General features: G+C 42.6%; 1 protein-coding gene across 5 annotated transcripts in view; it reads left to right on the top strand.

Annotated features, from left to right (window-relative positions):
- LOC135539896 (retinoic acid receptor gamma-A-like) overlaps window positions 1–20,681 on the top strand; it is a 71,821-nt gene that overhangs the window by 34,576 nt on the left and 16,564 nt on the right. The window contains exon 1 of one of the 5 annotated variants that reach the window (XM_064966128.1): window positions 9,454–10,101. The exons of the other annotated variants lie outside the window; for them this stretch is intronic. Within the exon in view, the coding sequence (XP_064822200.1) occupies window positions 9,957–10,101 (145 nt within the window). The 5' untranslated portion in view covers window positions 9,454–9,956. Of the gene's footprint in view, window positions 1–9,453; window positions 10,102–20,681 lie in introns of those variants that run through there. 5 annotated transcript variants of the gene reach the window in all.

The raw sequence follows: 20,681 nt of genomic DNA, 5'->3' as shown, positions 1-20,681 counted from the left end.
TGAATGGAATTTAATTGAGAGATGAGCTAGGGAGATAGAGATGAGGTAGAGAGATAGAGATGATGTATTTGATATTATTTGATTTTAGTAGGATATCTTTTAGTCCTCATTTGGACTAATCTTTTCAAGAGTCCTTAAACATTAAAATACAATTTTTAATACAATCACATTTTCACATTTCACTGTTACAAACAGACATAATACACTGACATATTGACCAGTACCTCATAACCTTCCAATTTGTTATATTTCAATGGTTCTAAAGTATTGTTTGAATTTATATATTGAACGGTTTCTGGTTAGCTCAGATAAATTATTTTATTTCTTTATTACTATAAATTGAAACGCTCTTTTGCTTATTTCACTTTTCTGTCTGGATAACACATAGATTGTGGACAATCTATTCCTAGTATTTACTGAATGTCTGAATGTCTGACTGTTTTAAATGGTGTACATTAAAAGAATAATGTTTTTTTTCAATTGTCTTGTTGATTGATGGCCAACCAAGAGCATTGAGCATGACTATACCTGAACAACAGAATCACCACCTTAAAACAATCCTTGCTGATGTGTTCTGTGCAATCTGCAACCTCCTAATTTCGATTGCTGACGCATTTCCTCAGAACACAGAACAGTAGTTCAACTAAATCTCAATTAATGCTTGGGTTATTTGCTTAAGAATCTTTCCTTGTAAATATTTAACTATCCTTCTGATCATGCTTGCAGTTGTATATTTTTTTTTACATAGATTTGTTTTTTGAGACAACCATGATAAGCAGTTGTCTAGCTGCACCCCTACTAGTTTGGTTTCTGCCACTTCTTGCCACTCAATTTGCACTCACCCATACTTAATTGTATACAATGCTGTGTTGGCCTTTTCCTGGTGGAACATACCAACATAACCTTGGTTTTCTTGGTGTTCAAAAACGTTTGTTCCAGCAAAACCACTCCCTGATATCCCACAGTTTGGAGCATGAGGGGAAGAAAACGACTCATTGATATAAGTGGACTGTTTCCTATCAGTTAGATATGGATGTACTCAATTCAATGCTGCCCCCTTAAAAACTTCTTATGGCTGCAATCCCGTTAACGGGATCGATATGACAACAGCCAGTGAAAGTGCAGGTCGCCAAATTCAAAACAACAGAAATCTCATAATTTAAATTCCTCAAACATACATGTATCTTATACCTTTTTAAAGGTAATCTTGTTGTTAATCCCACCACAGTGTCCGATTTCAAATATGCTTTACAACGAAAGCACCACAAACAATTATGTTAGGTCACCACCAAGCCACAGAATAAACACAGCCATTTTTCCAGCCAAAGATAGGAGACACAAAAAATACAAATAGAGATAAAATCACTAACCTTTGATGATCTTCATCAGATGACACTCATAGGACTTCATGTTACACAATACATGTATGTTTTGTTTGATAAAGTTCATATTTATATAAAACAATCTGAGTTTACATTGGCGCATTACGTTCACTAGTTCCAAAAACATCCAGTGATTTTGCATAGCCACATCGATTCAACAGAAATACTCATCATAAATGTAGATGATAATACAAGTTATACACATGGAATTATAGATATACCTCTCCTTAATGCAACGGCTGTGTCAGATTTTTTTTTAACTTTACGGAAAAAGCAAACCATGCAATAATCTGAGACGGCGCTCAGAAAAATAATCAAATTAGCCGCCATGTTGGAGTCAACAGAAACCAGAAATTACATGATAAATATTCCCTTACCTTTGATAATCTTCATCAGAATGCACTCCCAGGAATCCTAGTTCCACAATAAATGCTTGATTTGTTCGAAAATGTCCGTTATTTATGTCCAAGTAGCTACTTTGTTAGCAAGTTAGGTATTCAAATCCAAACGCTCTTGCAGGTCGAGCATTACTTCGGACAAAAACTTCAAAAAGTTATATTACAGGTCGAAGAAACATTTCACCCGAAGTATAGAATCAATCATTAGGATGTTTTTATCATAAATCTTCAATAAAGTTCCAACCGGAGAATTCCTTTGTGTCTAGAGGAGCAACGGAACGCAGGTCGATATCATGTGGAATGCGCGTGACCAGGAAATGGCTCTCTGCCAGTAACCTGACTCATTCATACCAAGATGGCCTAGCAGTGAAGACGTGTTTGTTTGTTTGTCCTCTCGTGTACTTTTGTATTTTTCGTATTTTTTGTATATATATTTCAATTTATTTTCAATCTCTTTTCGATTTTTAATTCGATTATACCTTCCGGTAACCTGCCTCACCCAATGTGATACGGAATCGCTATTATTTTAAATTTTAGAACACATTCAAGAACCTTCAGAAGCTAACCAGCTATTAAGCTACAAGCTATTTAGTCATTGTTAGCCACTTCTAGCGGCTTTTACCTTCTGCACAGATACCAGCCCTGTTTTTAGCCTGGATAATACTCGCTAGTCTACCAGTATCGGACTGTCTCTCCACATCAACGCCGGATTGATGCCGTAATAGCTTGCAGCTAGCTAGCTCACAGCTTGCAGCTAGCTTGCTCACAGCTAGCTTGCACTCACCGTGGTACCCAGTACCGAAGCTATCCCTGAGGCCCACCTCCCGGCCTACTCAGCTGTTCACCCGAACCCCACTCATACACGGCTAAAGCCCAATACTCCACCGGATCCTTGCTGTAAACTCTGGACCTTGGCACCGGATCACCGGCTGCTACCGATTGGATAGAGTGGCTAACGCCACTGCCACGAAGCTAGCACCAGTTAGCTGTGAGCCAGGCACATCTCCCGGCTAGCAAACTAAATTCTACAATACCTCTTTCGCCATCTGGCTTGGATTCTCTGTCGACACGGCGCCCCGCCGCACCACCACGACTGGTCTGCCGACGAATAGTCCATCCGCTGTGCCTTCATCCGGCCTCCGTCGGAGCAGACGCTCCCACTAGCCCAGGGCTACTAACTTTAAACGCTGTGTCGCTAGCGTAGTGGTGGCTTCCCTGTTCCATCTACTGTTGCCCCCTGGGCACTATGATCACTTGGCTACATAGCTGATCCCTACTGGACTGTCCATTAATCACGATACTCCATTCTGTTTATTTATTTTTTATCTGTCGGCCCCAGCCGCAAACTCAGGCTCTATGTGTAGTTAATCCGACCCTCTCTGCCTCGTCATCGCCATTTTACCTGCTGTTGTTGTGTTAGCTGATTAGCTGTTGTTGTCTCACCTGTTGTTTTAGCTAGCTCTCCCAATCAACACCTGCGATTACTTTATGCCTCGCTGTATGTCTTTCTCAAATGTCAATATGCCTTGTATACTGTTGTTTAGGTTAGTTATCATTGTTTTAGTGTACAATGGAGCCCCTAGGTCCACTCTTCATACCTCTGATACCTCCTTTGTCCCACCTCCCACACATGCGGTGACCTCACCCATTACAACCAGCATGTCCAGAGATACAACCTCTCTTATCATCACCCAGTGCCTGGGCTTCCCTCCGCTGTACCCACACCCCACCATACCCCTGTCTGCGCATTATGCCCTGAATATATTCTACCACGCCCAGAAATCTGCTCCTTTTATTCTTTGTCCCCAACGCTCTAGGCAACCAGTTTTGAAAGCCTTTAGCCGCACCCTCATCCTACTCCTCCTCTGGTCCGAGGGTGATGTGTAGGTAAACCCAGGCCCTGCATGTCCCCAGGCACCCTCATTTGTTGACTTCTGTGATCGAAAAAGCCTTGGTTTCATGCATGTCAACATCAGAAGCCTCCTCCCTAAGTTTGTTTTACTCACTGCTTTAGCATACTCTGCCTACCCTGATGTCCTTGCTGTGTCTGAATCCTGGCTTAGGAAGGCCACCAAAAATTCTGAGATTTCCATACCCAACTATAACATTTTCCGTCAAGATAGAACTGCCAAAGGGGGAGGAGTTGCAGTCTACTGCAGAGATAGCCTGCAAAGTAATGTCATACTTTCCAGGTCCATACCCAAACAGTTCGAACTTCTAATTTTAAAAATTAATCTCTCCAGAAATAAGTCTCTCACTGTTGCCGCCTGCTACCGACCCCCCTCAGCTCCCAGCTGTGCCCTGGACACCATTTGTGAATTGATCACCCCCCATCTAGCTTCAGAGTTTGTTCTCTTAGGTGACCTAAACTCGGATATGCTTAACACCCCGACAGTCCAACAATCTAAGCTAGATGCCCTCAATCTCACACAAATCATTAAGGAACCCACCAGGTACAACCCTAAATCTGTAAACAAGGGCACCCTCATAGATGTTATCCTGACCAACTGGCCCTCCAAATACACCTCCGCTGTCTTCAATCAGGATCTCAGCGATCACTGCCTCATTGCCTGTATCCGCTACGGGTCCACAGTCAAACGACCACCCCTAATCACTGTCAAATGCTCCCTAAAACACTTCTGCGAGCAGGCCTTTCTAATCGACCTGGCCCGGGTATCCTGGAAGGATATTGACCTCATCCCATCAGTTGAGGATGCCTGGTCATTCTTTAAAAGTAACTTCCTCACCATCTTAGATAAGCATGCTCCGTTCAAGAAATGCAGAACTAAGAACAGATATAGCCCCTGGTTCACTCCAGACCTGACTGCCCTTGACCAGCACAAAAACATCCTGTGGCGGACTGCAATAGCATCAAATAGTCCCCGCGATATGCAACTGTTCAGGGAAGTCAGGAACCAATACACGCAGTCAGTCAGGAAAGCAAAAGCCAGCTTTTTTCAAGCAGAAATTTGCATCCTGTAGCTCTATCGCCAAAAAGTTATGGGACACTGTAAAGTCCATGGAGAACAAGAGCACCTCCTCCCAGCTGCCCACTGCAATGAGGCTAGGTAACACGGTCACCACCGATAAATCCATGATAATCGAAAACTTCAACAAGCATTTCTCAACGGTTGGCCATGCCTTCGTCTTGGCTACTCCAACATCGGCCAACAGCTCCGACTCTGTCAATCACCATATTCTTATCGGCAGACTCAGTAGCCTCGGTTTTTCTAATGACAACCTTGCCTGGTTCACCAACTACTTTGCAGACAGAGTTCAGTGTGTCAAATCGGAGGGCATGTTGTCCGGTCCTCTGGCAGTCTCTATGGGGGTGCCACAGGGTTCAATTCTTAGGCCGACTCTTTTCTCTGTATATATCAATGATGTTGCTCTTGCTGCGGGCGATTCCCTGATCCACCTCTATGCAGATGACACCATTCTGTATACGACTGGCCCTTCCTTGGCCAAACTTACCCTAGTAAAACTGACTATCCTACCTATCCTCAACTTCGGCGATGTCATCTACAAAATTGCTTCCAATACTCTACTCAGCAAACTGGATGCAGTTTATCACAGTGCCATCTGTTTTGTACTAAAGCACCTTATACCACCCACCACTGCGACCTGTATGCTCTAGTCGGCTGGCCCTCGCTACATATTCGTCGCCAGACCCACTGGCTCCAGGACATCTACAAGTCCATGCTAGGTAAAGCTCCGCCTTATCTCAGTTCACTGGTCACGATGTCTACACCCACCCGTAGCACGCGCTCCAGCAGGTGTATCTCACTGATCATCCCTAAAGCCAACACCTCATTTGGCCACCTTTCCTTCCAGTTCTCTGCTGCCTGTGACTGGAACAAATTGCAAAAAACGTTGAAGTTGGAGACTTTAGTCTCCCTCACCAACTTTAAACATCTGCTATCTGAGCAGCCAACCGATCGCTGCAGCTGTACATAAGTCCATCGGTAAATAGCCCACCCAATTTACCTTCCTCATCCCCATACTGTTTTTATTTATTTACTTTTCTGCTCTTTGCACACCAGTATCTCTACCTGTACATGACCATCTGATCATTTATCACTCCAGTGTTAATCTGCTAAATTGTAGTTATTCGCCTTTTGCACACAATGTATATAGACTCTTTTTTTTCTACTGTGTTATTGACTTGTTTATTGTTTACTCCATGCGTAACTCTGTGTTGTTGTCTGTTCACATTGCTATGCTTTATCTGGGCCAGGTCGCAGTTGTAAATGAGAACTTGTTCTCAACTAGCCTACCTGGTTACATAAAGGTGAAATAAAAAAATAAAAAGTTCAGCTCTTATTCAGTCCCACAACACAGTCGAAGCCTCATTCAAGTTTCTAAAGGAGGTTGATATCTAGTGGAAGACCTAGGAAGTGCAACTTCATTCATATCCCACTGTGAATTCAATAGGGCCTGGGTTGAAAATATACCAACCTCAGATTTCTCACTTCCTGTTTGGATTTCTTCTCAGGTTTTTGCCTGCCACATGAGTTCTGTTATACTCACATACATCATTCAAACTGTTTTAGAACCTTCAGATTGTTTTCTATCCAATAATGATAATAATATGCATATATTAGCAACTGAGACTGAGGAGCAGGCCGTTTACTCTGGGCACCTCTGGGCACCTTTCATCCAAGCTAAATACTGCCCCTGCAGCCATAAGAAGTTAAACCCATGATGCAATAATTTTGTCAAAGTTATTTCATGATCCACTAAATCAAATGCTGCATTAAAATCTAGAAATAGTCCACCCACAAACCTGCCATTATCCATAGCATTGAGCCACTGGTCAGTTATGTCAACCAATACAGTGGTAGTGGGATGGTTTTTGCGATAAGCATACTGATTGGCTGTAATCAGATCATTTTCCCATGTACTCCCATATTTGTCTACTCACAATACCCTCCAATATCTTACTGAGTGATGGGAGTAGATTAATTGGTCGACTATTGGAAGGAGTAATGGATTCTTTGCTGTCTTTCGGGATTGGACACAGTTTAGCATTCTTCCATACATTTGCAAATGTCCACTTTTCTGGTGACCGATTAAATATGTATTTCAGTGGAGCTGAAATCTTGGGAGCAGCATAGCGAAGTACATTTTTTTCCATAAGTTCATAACCTGTAGATTTACCATTGGGTAATGACTTCAATAGGTTTAATACCTCTTCTACTGACACCAGTTGTAGATTAAAAGATCATGTTTTTTTGCTCATAATATGATCATGGAATAATGGGTGTTTACATTATCGCTCAGTCAATACATTTCTCTTTGGAAAACAATCTGCCAAATGATTGACAATATCAGCTGGTTTTGTTATTGTTCTCCTGTCAACCTCCACACTAAATGGGCATGTTGAAATAGATGTACCAAGTAAGCCCTTAACTGTATTTCATACCTTTTTAGAATCATTTTTACAATCAATAAAAGCATTTTTGTAAAATAGCGTATTTTTCTCACAATTGAATTTAACTGCATATTTACATAGTGTTCTATAATTCTGTTCATCAATTTCTAGTTTAGATTTAACAAAATGTCTTTGACAAAATGCCTCACCCAGGTCATCATCAATCCATGGAGATGGACAAGCCCCAACTGTACTCTTTCTTACTGGGGCGTGATGATCCATTACCTCAATGAGCAAATCAATAAAACATTCTGTGGCGTGATTTAAATCATCATAAATCATCTCCCAGGTACAGAGAACATGATAGACAGACTGGAGAACACACTGTACAAACAGCTGACATGTTGATTTATGGAGCATGCTCCTCTCTTCATATGTTATGAAATAACATCTGTATCAGTAAAATTGACTTCCCCTCTCTCTTTAATGCACCACAGCTCTATAAGCATCTCCATTCGGGTCGGTGGCTGAGATTTTGTCAGTAGAAGTTTTGTCTACGTTGCTGCTGTGGTTTTTTATGTGTTTGGTCAAACTTTTTTCTTGTGTTTGAACCCGGTGACTGTGGTGTGCATGAAACTAGCACTGCGGTGCTGGACGCGGTTCAGTATACGGTCATTGAAATTACCGACTGTGTGTGTGAGAGAGAGAGAGAGAGAGAGAGAGAGAGAGAGAGAGAGAGAGAGAGAGAGAGAGAGAGAGACAGAGACAGAGAGAGAGACAGAGACAGAGACAGAGACAGAGACAGAGACAGAGAGAGAGAGAGAGAGAGAGAGAGAGAGAGAGAGAGAGAGAGAGACAGAGAGAGAGAGAGAGAGAGAGAGAGAGAGAGAGAGAGAGAGTGAGCGGTACAGAGTGTACTAGTATGGGCAGCAATAATGTGATCTGAGACTCATTCCAATAAAAGCAGGATAGAATTAAGGAGGGGAGGGGTAGAATGAGAGAATGAGGACAAAAGAGAGAAAGCTAAGGGAGAACGAGACTGTGTCTGCTCATATGTGCGTGTTTGCATATTTGTTTCCCCCCTGTTCCTCCCCACAGAGTCCTCTGGGTGGCGCCTCTGACTTTAACCATCATCCTACAGTCCCACACACAGTATATAACCATCAGGAATTACCATTTGCCACTTAATGCAAACTAACAGTGTGATATACTCAGTCTCAGCATTCATTTACAATAGGATGGCAGTCTTCTCTTTAACATTGTCTGTTGACTCATTACATTTGCCCTCCCATGGGGACACCATGAATTGGCATTGGGGACACATAAATGACTTTGGTGTTTGAACCCTAAGGAGGGATGTGGGAGGCTCAAGTTTGTGTGGGAGGGAGGGAGAAGGGTGCTTTTCAATAGAGAAAGGAGAAGAGGAGGGGGGCTGAGAGAAAGAGCAAGAGTACACAGTGGCAGAATACCTGACCACTGTGACTGACCCAAAATGAAGGAAATGTTTGACTATGTACAATCTCAGTGAGCATAGCCTTGCTATTGAGAAAGGCCGCCGAATGCAGACCTGGCTCTTAAGAGAAGACAGGCTATGTGCACACTGCCCACAAAATGAGGTGGAAACTGAGCTACACTTCCTAACCTCCTGCCAAATGTGTGACCATATTAGAGACACATATTTCTCTCAGATTACACAGATCCACAAAGATTTTGAAAACAAATCCAATTTTGATTAACTCCAATATCTATTGGGTGAAATACCATAGTGTGCAATCACAGCAGCAAGATTTGTGATCTGTTGCCACAAGAAAAGGGCAACCAGTGAAGAACAAAGACCATTGTAAATACAACCGATATTTACGTTTATTTATTTTCCCTTTTGTACTTTAAGTATTAGCACATCATTACAAGACTGTATATAGACATAATATTACATTTCAAATGTTTTCATTCCTTTGAACCTCTGTGAGTGTAATGTTGACTGTTCATTTTTATTGTTTATTTCACTTTTGTTTATTATCTATTTCACTTGCTTTGGCAAAGTAAACATATGTTTCCAATGTCAATAAAGCCCTTAAATTAAAATTGAAATAGAAAGAAAGACAGGGAGGGAGGGAGGCATGGTGTTTGTTTTCATTTGTAAAATGTGAAATATGAAGAGGAGGAAGGGAAATCAGAGGGAGAACATAGGATAGAAAGTTTGTTATGTGACCGACCAGACTAATGGGCCCGCCCCCGGCTCTCTAGTTCCCTCCCTGCTCCCCCCTTGCTGAGAGAACAGGCTGTTGGTTCACTCCACAGTATCACTGGCTGTGTGTGAGAGGCCCAGAGAGCGAAGGAGTGGGGGGTGTTTAGATCAGTTACAACTCCCAATGAGAATCACCCAGACAGTGGAGAGGGTGACTGAGGACTGTGTGTGAGAGTGGGAAATAGTCTGGAGCTCAAGAGAAGAGAGAAAGAGAAGAAAGACAAAAGGGAAAAAAGCTGTTCAACTCCAAGACCAATACACAGAGAGAAGCCAGTCAAGGACTGTATCAGAGTGGAACCAAGCAGAGGCTGAGACAGACGCACAGCATCTGGAGAAGGTTCACCCCGACTGAAAGTGACAGAGGTCCACTATTACAACAACCACAAGCCTGGAACGCCAGTCCTGCTCTGAGCTGCTCTTGTTTTTCTCTGGGTGGAAATTCCTCTGAGACGTCACTGCTAGCTAAAGTCAGCTGAACAACCACAGCAGAAGAGGACTCTGGTGTTGTTGTGGTTGTTGGACAAAATAGTGTGTGTGGAGCTAGAGAGAGGAACATGTTTGACTGTATGGAGGCTCTAGGGATGGCCCCTCGGCCGCTCTTCGACGTGTCCACTCAGGGGGCTTGTATGCTGGGCAAGGCCACCCCCTTCTTCCCTGGTCTCGACCCCTTTGCCTGGGGTGGGACAGCCAGTGTTCAGTGTAAGTGAAGTATTTGCTCTGTCTCCTCACTCGACTCATCAGACTGTAAAGGCTTGTGTGTGTGTGCTGTGTGTGTTTGTGCAGAGACACGGTTTTCTCTCTGCTCATCAGGCCGTCGGTGTTATTGTGATCATGTGGAAAGAGTGACAATCTCAGTGTGCATGTGTGTCCTTATCGGAGTGCTGGTGTTATCATAGAGCTCTCTCCACAGGAAGAGACCGATTCCATTTGATTCTCAGTGCCCTTTCTCGTCCTCCAGTCTGTTTGTTTATGTGCTCAGTGTGTGGGACTGCACATTTATTCATCATCACATTTATTTTCTTTTTGAATGACTTCAGATGACTGATTTAGCTTTCTCTCACAATATGGGCCCACTGACCTTGTGAGGTTTAGAAGCTAACTACCAAAGTCAAAATGAATGGGGATCTTTAAAAGGGATCACAAGAGACCCAATGATGAAAGCCTATGACCCATTTCAGTAGAGATCTGGGTAACTGATGCAATGTGAATAACTAGACCTACTTAAAAACATAATTAGCATCTAACTTAAAAGTTCATTTGAGGGCAAAACTGTTAATGAAGAATAACTAGAGCATGAGTAAGTAGGACAATACAGCTTTACAGTAACAACTGAGGCCTTGGGGTATAACAGGGCCATCTCTCTCTCTCTTTTCCTAGAGGCTTTTGCCACTTTGCTAACACACATCATGCCTGTATGAGTGAAAACAATGGGTGTGAGAAATAAGTTCGTTATTGTTATGCAGCCCATCTACCCTCACCACTGTATTTCATATGATAATAGCATACTCTGGCACTGGCAACATGGTGTTTCTGGCATGCTCATTTGAATATGAAAGATGAGGGGGGGCCTTGCCATTGCGCTATAAGAACGTGTTCGGGCAGGGAAGACACAGGAAACTATTACAGATGTTACATTTATCTATTTCATCCAGATGGCCTACACGCTTTTACGCAAGGATGTGCCCCTTAGCGCCTTTTGTGCCGTTTTAATAATTGCGACCCAGGCGAATTCTACTTCATGACAGTAGGCCTACACCGTGTGCTGGTTAGTTTAAGTTCTTCAAGGTGAAATGCCTATATATCTTCATTAATCGTGAAGACACCAGGGTTTCAGGCGCTGTCAGCCCCACGGTGTTTCCCGTAATGAAGACGAATGAGCTGTCAGGACGAGCGAGACCACAGCCGGTCTCAACTCGCTAAATACAATCGCCAACTTCTGAGGGGACAGGAGGACAACAAAATACTGCTACAGTTGTATTGGACATTGAAACTATGAGCCGTTCTTTATTCAGTAACAGTCTAGGTCCTATAATGTCTTGGCCAAAATGTCCTTATTATTACGTTTCTGTTGCGCAAATGTACATCGTGGCCACCACAACACTTTTTTGTTTTGATTGAAGAGAATGATATTTATTTTTCCACGAATACTTTAAGTGAATTAAGTTCCGTTTATAAACTACTTTTCTCTGGTCGTAAGATTGGTTGCCTTCACAAAATAGTATCTGTTAGGCAGTTTGAGAAAGAGACAAAGATAAGGAGAAAACAGAATAGGTCTAAAGACCACAGAAATGTCCTTTGATAGGCGTGGATGGCCCCGGGCGGGGGAGAGAGAAAAGAGGGATCTAGAGTGTTGAGTGTTCATCTTTAGGCCGGTGTTCTGTTTCCATCCTCTGTTCCCAATAACCTCAGTAAACATCGAGAGACAATAACTCGCGAAGAGGCGTAATTCACCCACTCTATTCACACTGGTTAGCCCTCATTGTTTCCAACAGACGGATGAGCTAGCAATGGCTCACCCTTACATTGCCAAACAGGGAAAGGTCGGACTGAAATCTAATTTAGAAAGTAGGATAGCATAATAACCAGTAAGAACTCATTCACATTCTCAAATAAGTGGGTCTTTGTGAGTGTGTTCAACCTGGACTCAGGGGTAGACGTAACATAGTAAAAGAAAATCACTGAACACTCCAATTAGTATATGTATGTTCCGTATGGTAGCCTATACATTAACTTGTGGATGTCCCTCATCCATTTCGTATGATATTTTATTAATTGCAATTTGTTTTGACTAATGTTAGCTAGGTGGCTAACATTTACTACGCTAGGGGTTAAGCTTAGGAGTCAGACTAAAGGGTTAGGGGAAGGGTTAGCTAAAAAGTAGGCTGATGACATTGCAACTTTTGGGTTGCTAGACGTTCGCATTATACCACGCACCCTACTTTCCTTTTTGCCTTAAAGATGCTCCGACATTTCCTGGTTGCTAAAGTTTGAATAGTTCGCCTAATTTCAGTTTATGTGACAAAACAAACAAGTATAGTGTAGAGAATTATTGTACTATCTAAACCGCTGCAAAATATATTTTCCATAAACAAAAATATTGTATTTTCAGCTGTTTGAAGCTGGTGTACGAAACCAAAAGTTAAAGATGCAAAAAGGAAACTTAAGAATGGCAAGTATAGAAATAGCGCACATAGAACATATTTACTGCATCTTAGACTTGCTTTCAATGAGAATGATAGATCTATAACATACAATTCTGTGAATTTTGTTGCGTTGACCAAAAATGTACGTATTACAGCTTTAAGTAAACTTCTGTCTTATAAAGCCATACCAAACGTAGCATGTCATACTAATTTTTACATTACTATGTTAAGTCAAGTCTATGAGACCAGGCTGGTGTGTTTGATGTTTGAGGTTTTTGCCCTTGGAAGCTGAACTACAGAGTGCCATTGTTTAGCATTGACAGAAAGGAGGTCAATGAAAGATTGACAGGCTTGTCAACAACAAATGAGGCCATCACTTTTTCACAAAAAGACAACCCAAGCTCATTTTCAGCTCTATGACTTCGACACACCGCATTGTGTTTTATTCGAATTTGACAAGGTAAATATTCTGAAGGCTGTAGGTCTTTCTCATATATCATCAGCAGAATAGAACATTTGGCCTACAGGAGAACACAACGCATCAGCACTAGTATCAACAACACAGCCAACCTATGATGGATCCGCCAGGGGGTAGATTGGAATAGAGACTCTGCCACAGTGTGGAACTTGGTCATGTTACTTCTCTAAATTCTCATAATCAGGGATAGGCATTCAGGCGGCCCTAGTGTGTGTGTGTGTGGCCAGTTTTCCTGTTTTCTGTTGTTTTTGGTTCAGGACCTTTCTGCCTCCCTTGGTTTCAATGTCAGGCGTAATGGAGAGAGCACAGACAGGCCAAAGTCAGGATCTGTGTGCGTGTGTCCCTCTTTGCACACTGGTTTGTGGGCTTCCTAATAAAGAAAGAGAAAGGCATAATTTTAAACACCATTAAATAAAGTAGACATGTAATGAAAGCAACACCAAACAAGGACTATACATGCCATTATTTTGAATTCTTATGAGTGTGCTGCTGGATATGTGTGTCGGTCTCACTGAATCATGCATACAGTATCCCTCGGATCTTGTGTCTTGTCAGAATACGTCAACGTCATTTGTTTGCCTTTAATGAAGGCCTTTAATTATTCAATTATAATTACAAAAGGCTCAATTAAGAGATTAGACTGCCTGCAGGGGACGGGGCAGCAAGAAGAGAGGGATGAAAGGGGGATAAATGGGGGTTTGATTAGGGATTAAGATTTACCCCCTACAATTCCATCCCTTCTTCTGTATTCAGGGGGTTTCGTCCTTTCATCAGAGAATAGGCCAGCATGTCTTCTCTGGGAGTGATAACACTAATCCCTTGTCTCTCTCTGCTTCTCTCCTCTCTGCCCTTGATGTCTTATTCACTACCACCTTGAAGGTCATATGGCCACATTGTACGTGTCATGACTATGTTAGGAAGCTCAGGTGAAATAGGATTAAATGATAGTTTGTCTTAAATGCTGTGCCTTTGTAACAGTATAGCTTCCGTCCCTCTCCTCACCCCAACCTGGGATCGAACCAGGGACCCTCTGCACACATCAACAACAGTCACCCACGAAGCATCGTTATCCATCGCTCCAAAAAAGCCGCTGGGAACCACTACTTCAAGGTCTCAGAGCGAGTGACGTCACCGAGCAAAACGCTGTTAGCGTGCACCACCGCTAACTAGCTAGCCATTTCACATCGGACACACCTTCAGGATTAAACAATATAGTTACAGATTAACTGTAAAGTCAGAATATTTCTCTAAGAAAATTTGGAGAGGCAGGATGAAATCTACATTGCAGCATGTAGAGTAATACATTAGCATAAATGTACTTTTTTCGTGGTCAAATAAAAATGGCAAATATGTTGACACTCACAGGTATATGTTTTTAGTTTCCATAGTAAGACATGCATGCACAAAGGCAACATGTTGTACAGGAAGAATTTACACAAACATACTTGGGCCAGTTTGATTAAATCTGTCTAAAACAAGGATAGGGAGACAGAGTGAAATACTATATGTGAGGTAGATGGTAGTTGAGAGGGTTTAGAGGGAGAGTGAGAGAGAATACATCCCATAGACGGTGTGTGTATTTGTGTCTGTGGTGTGTGTGCTTTTGTGTGTCTGTCTCAGTGCTCAGACGGCTGTCCCTGTTTGTGCCTGCACAGATTTCACAGGCCCCTGATGGAATTCAGTAATAGCATTTTATAGCTTGTCTTCAGTGGGCAAGGGAACACAGTAAATAATATTGGTTGTCCATGGTGTGACACTCCCATGCGTCCTGCACAGTGTCCTGGGACACCTCTGGGCTGGCTTTGTCATAGTGCCATTGGGCCAGGGCCAGTGGGAGAAGGACCCAGTCAACCCTACCTTTTGTATTAGTCTGTAATTGTTTTCCAAAGTCAGAGAACCACTCATTTACATGATATAAAGATTTTCTACATTATACAGTACCGGTCAAAAGCTTGGACACACCTACTCATTCAAGGGTTTATCTTTATTTTTTACTATTTTCTACATTGTAGAATAATAGTGAAGACATCAAACCTATGAAATAACACATATGGAATCATGTAGTAAGCAACAAAGTGTTCAACAAATCAAAATATATTTTATTTTTGAGATCCTTCACAGCAGCCTCCCATTGCCTTGACAGCCTTGCACACTCTTGACTGGTACTCTATATGTTGTACAATGTTGGACTGTCATCAGGCACCTCTCTATGGTTCCTCCCAGATAGACATAGAATGGTTGTAAATGGCGTGACGTGACACCTCAGGACGACCTGTGTGTGTTAGTGTATGGTCTGTCTGTCTGTCTCTGGGAGTGTGTATGTATTGAAGTTTGGGATCCAACCCAAAAGGAAGTGGGGATCCTGTCTTCCTGTGGCAGGGCAATGCTGAGCAGAACACCAGAACGTAGCTAGTGAACTGATTGTTACTCTTCAGACAAAAATAACCTGTGCCAAGCTTTAGCTACTGTGTATGTTTGAGTTGCTGTCTGAGTTATTAACTGAGGCCTAGTCAGATGTGCTAAGCTGGTCGACCACACAAAAGGGATTGATTTTGAGTGACTGATTAGTTGATTGATATATTGATGACTGATATGTTGATTTACTGGTTGAGAATCCTGGTCTTAAATTGCTAACGCAAAGTAGTTGAAATGCCTTGTGGGACTAGGTTGTTTAGATACTCAAACCTCACTCAGTCAGATGAGTGCTTTAGTAATTGTGGTGACTGAACCACTTGTATTGCACTAGGATTAGTGGTTCTTGACAGTAATGACAAATTGTTTCCCAATTTCAGAGTAACTCAAACAATCTTAAAGGTAATGGGATTAGCTTGGTAGAGTTATTGAAAAGCAGTTACTGTAGTATGAGGAGCAGCCAGGCAGCACTGTAGTGCCTCACCTGTTGTAATGAATAGTCTTTAACATCTAGTCTTGTTCAAGCTTGTCTCAGACTCTGTAATTCCCCTCTTCATTGTGTCATAACAGTCTTTCCCATGGCCACAACACATTGACTTCAATGGTTGGATGTTTGGAAACAATTGAAACGTGTCTCTGTGTGTGTGTGTGTGTGTGTGTGTGTGTGTGTGTGTGTGTGTGTGTGTGTGTGTGTGTGTGTGTGTGTGTGTGTGTGTGTGTGTGTGTGTGTGTGTGTGTGTGTGTGTGTGTGTGTGTGTGTGTGCGTGTGTGCGTGTGTGCGTGTGTGCGTGTGTGTGTGTGTGTGTAGGTCTATGTGTGTTTTTGTCTCAGTGTTGTTGTTCATCAAGGTGGGATTAGGAAGGCATGGCTGTTTGAAGCATGGTGTTGGTCATCTGACAAGAAAGTGTTGTGCGGAAAGTAGGGGTAGTTGGTGAGTAGGGGAGATGAGGGGAGGCCAAATGTTGACTCCGTTTCATAAAAAAAGGGGTGAAATAAAAAGGTAGCTTTATGAGGTGTTGTAAAGAAGAAAGGCTGCTTTGTATGCAATGTGAGGTGAATGTGAGGGGCAATCCTGATTTAACAACCGTCCCTAAAAATACCCCCCCCCACACAGAGAAACCCTGCCTTCCTGCCTTCCTGTCCAAAACATATGGGAGTAAATATTGCATAAAACACTGCAGTTGTATTGGACATATACAGAAGCCAGTACAGATGTAGGATCTTCATTTGAGCCAATCTGCTACAGTAGGAAAATAACCCTGCAGCAACAGGAAATATGAAGTATTATGTGGATTTCAATTAATGGATATTAATAATTAAGTCTGAAATTTCAAAATGGAAATTACAAACTTCAGAAGCCTTTTTAAACCTCAAATACACTACAAGTTGTACATTTCCTAAAAGTTCCCTGCAACAGGGTGATCAAATTAAGATCCTACATCTGTAGGTGAACTTGCAGCATTACTCTTCACATTATCTGTGTGTATGTGTGTGTGTTTGCCGTATGGTCCATGGCTGTGTGTCGTTCTAGTAACGGTGTGATAATTCCTCTCGGATTGTGTGTGTGCATGCATGAGCTGGTGTGTGCTCATGTGTTTTGTGCGTGTGACCCCCTCTTGCCTGTGCATTTGGTGTTGCTGTTTTTATGGAGCCATCTCCTGGACGGTAGACTGGTTTTATCACAGGCTTTCCTTTCAAAGAAACTGCCAATGACAGGAAGGGCTCCTCCTCCCAACAGAGCAGGAAGGCAGAGGGGGGAGAGAGGGAGGGAGGGATATGGGACAGGCCAGGGAGGGGGAAGGGAGGTGAGGGAGGATTGGGTTGTAGGTATTGAACTTAAGACAGCTGACGAAAGGAAGTGCCATTGCTCCACATTTTAGACTGAAATCCCTTCGACCCCCCCCCCCTCCTGGGTGGCGCAGCGGTCTAAGGCACTGCATCTCAGTGCAAGAGGCATCACTACAGTCCCTGGTTCAAATCCAAGCTGTATCACATCTGGCTGTGAGTGGGAGTCCCATAGGATGGTGCACAATTGGATCAGCGTTGTCGGGGTTGTGAATAAGAATTTGTTCTTAAATGACTTGCCTGGTTAAAAAATTAAAATCCTTATTGGTTATCTGTAAACATAGGCCTATCTGTTATAGAGAATTAGTCTGTTCAACACCAGTGTACAGATACAACTCTATAATGATCCATTAAATCAGTTCACACATTTGCCCACATCATGGTCATGGTGGAGCATATGGGTTTGAAGACACACAAGGGGATTGTTTTCCTGTTTGTTGGTATATACAGGATGGGATGAGTTAATGTAGTCTCCATTTTCTCCCTCAGATCAGGCTTAAGGTGGTGTTCTTGTGTGTTGTCCCCACATACTGTATGTGTTGTTCCCCTATTTCACACTGAAAGTCACACTGAAAGTCACACTGAAAACCGACACACACATTCCAACATGTTCATAAGCTGAAAACAGGCTACACTCACACACATTCACACGCACACACATTCCACAGCAGACTCCAGAACATTTTGTGAGGCGAGAAGTTATGTAAAAGGAAATTTGCAAACCAAATGAGTCTTTGGAGACCTGATTGCGCCATACTGTAGATTGGAGCACATCCAATTTAAAACTGAACGCCTTCAGTCATGTACCGAGATTCCATTATGTTGGCACAACTGAAGTTTGTGCAGAATCTCATCTCTATAATATGCCATCTCAAAATCAATCATTAGAATTAGAAAAGGCCATGTGACCTGACCAGGAAAAAATGCTATTACGTTGTTGCCAGGTATCACTAGGACATGGAGTTTTTCCTTGTCAGATACCTGTGTCAGGAACACTACTTATGGGTCCTAAGTGGCGCAGCGGTCTAAGGCGTCACTACAAAGACTGGTTCGATCCCGGGCTGTATCACAACCGGCTGTGATCGGGAGTCCCATAGGGCGCCGCACAATATGCCCAGCGTCGTCCGGGTAAGCCCTCATTGTAAAACAAGAATTTGTTCTTAACTGTCTTACCTACTAAATAAAATATAACTTTTTAAAATATACAAGGGAAGATAAACGTAGACAAAATCACAGGATACTCCCATAGTAACATCCCATGGAGAAGGTCTGTCAAGCCCACCAGGCTGGCTGAAGCCCACCCCTGAGACATCAGAACTGCCCCTTAGGCAATGCGCCCCACTCTGTCGCCCACAGCGAATGAAAGGAGCCCTTCATCACAGCACACATTCAACACGCTACACTGTGTGCGTGTGGGTGTGTGCCTGATATGAAAATGCATTTCTCACCGCTAGGATCCATGTGACATATATGACAAATGGGTGAAACGTTTGCATAAGGTCTTGACTAAAGCTTCTTCACGGTCCGGCTGTTGTAGCAAGCAAACTGTACTAACGTAGGCTATAGCCTACACGGACAAAAAAAAAACATTGTGTAACTGACAAGCTTGTATCTACATTGAGGTTCATTCAAACATCTAATAGGTCTCAAAAGTCAAGAAAACTCTGTAATTAGGTGAAAAATGTATGTCAGCCTCAAGCCCCAGCTGTAATAGCGAGCATAGGTAGAGGGAGTTAAGACAGACAGACCTAGGATGCATGGTTGAAAGACAGACAGAGAGAAAGAGGGGGATAGATGGGGGAGTGTGTGAAGGCCAACCGATGGTAGAAAGTGGTGCATGTATAAGTGAAAATGAGGGACTATGAAGACTCACTCCCTCCCCTGCATAAAGAAGCCATGCAACGACAGAGGGGATTAGGAGTAAAATTATATGGAATTGTGATGGCTCTGCTGTACCTGCCCCTCCCCACCCATACCCACCATCACCCCTCCCCATAGCCTAGGCTGACACACGGCACTCAGGATGGGGATTGTCATGCTAATTGAGTCCCAGGCTTCTGGGGCTGATAAGGAAGGCCTCAGGTTTCACAGGAGCTTTTGTTTTCTAAACAGTGATGTGTCAAGCTGAGACACACTGAAGGAGAAGCAGAGAGAGAGAAAGAGGGAGCAAGAGAGTGAGAAAGCAAGAGAGAGAGAAAGACAATTAGACCCAATCAAATCATGAGAAAACAAAGAGATAATTACTTGACACATAAGAAGGAATTAACAAAAAAACAGAGAAAACTAGAATGCTATTTAGCCCTAAACAGAGAGTAAACAGTGTCAGAATACGTAACCACTGTGACTGACCCGAACTAAAGGAATACTTTGCCTATGTTCAGACTCAGTGAGCATTTCCTTGCTATTGAGAATGGCCGCCGTAGGCAGACCTGGCTCTCAAGAGAAGATAGGTTATGTGCACACAAAATGAAGTGCAAACTGAGCTGCACTTCCTAACCTCCTGCCAAATGTATGACCATATTAGAGACACATATTTCCCTCAGATTACACAGATCCACAAATCAAATTTTGATTAACTCCCATGTCTATTGGGTGAAATACCGTAGTGTGCCATCACATCAACAAGATTTGTGACCTGTTGCCACAAGAAAAGGGCAAACAGTGAAGAACAAACACTATTGTAAATACAACCCATATTTATGTGTTTTTATTTTCCCTTTTGTACTTTAACTATTTGCACATCGTTAAAACACTGTATATAGACATAATATGACATTTGAAATGTCTTTATTATTTTGGAACTTCTGTGACTGCAATGTTCACTGTTATTTTTTCTTATTGTTTATTGTTTATTTCACTTCTGTTTATTATCTACGTCACTTGCTTTGGCAATGTTAACATATGTTTCCCATGCCAATAAAGCCCTTGAATTGAATTGAAAGATGGGGAGTGCGAGAGAGAGCAAGAGAGAGATGTGTAGAGCTGAGGAGACACACTGAAGGAGAAGCATAGAGAAAGAAAGAGGGAGCGAGAGAGAATGAAAGGAAGAGGGAGAGAAAAAAGGTGAACGCAATAGAGCGAGAGATAGAGAGAGAGCAAACTGCAGCGAACTAAAACACCAGGGTAGACACAGACCCACTTTTGCACAGAAAAGGTGGAAGAAGGAAGGTAGAGGGATAAACAAGGATGGAGAGAGGGAAGTCCAATTTGTAAGTCGCTCTGGATAAGATGACTTAAATGTAAATGTAAATGAGGTGGGAGAGAGAGAGGGATAAAGTGAGATGGAAGGAGTTGTGAGGGGTGGAGCTGGTCTAAATGCTTGTCTAGGGGTAGTCCTATGGATTCTGATTGATGTAGTGACACGCTGTGAGGTAAGCCCTGGGCGAAGAAAGAGACAGAAG

The sequence above is a fragment of the Oncorhynchus masou genome, chromosome 5, assembly GCF_036934945.1.
Source record: "Oncorhynchus masou masou isolate Uvic2021 chromosome 5, UVic_Omas_1.1, whole genome shotgun sequence".
NCBI classification, from domain to species: Eukaryota; Metazoa; Chordata; class Actinopteri; order Salmoniformes; family Salmonidae; genus Oncorhynchus; species Oncorhynchus masou.
The sequence above is the reverse complement of the archived record's forward strand: the minus strand, read 5'-3'. Positions and strand labels throughout refer to the sequence as shown.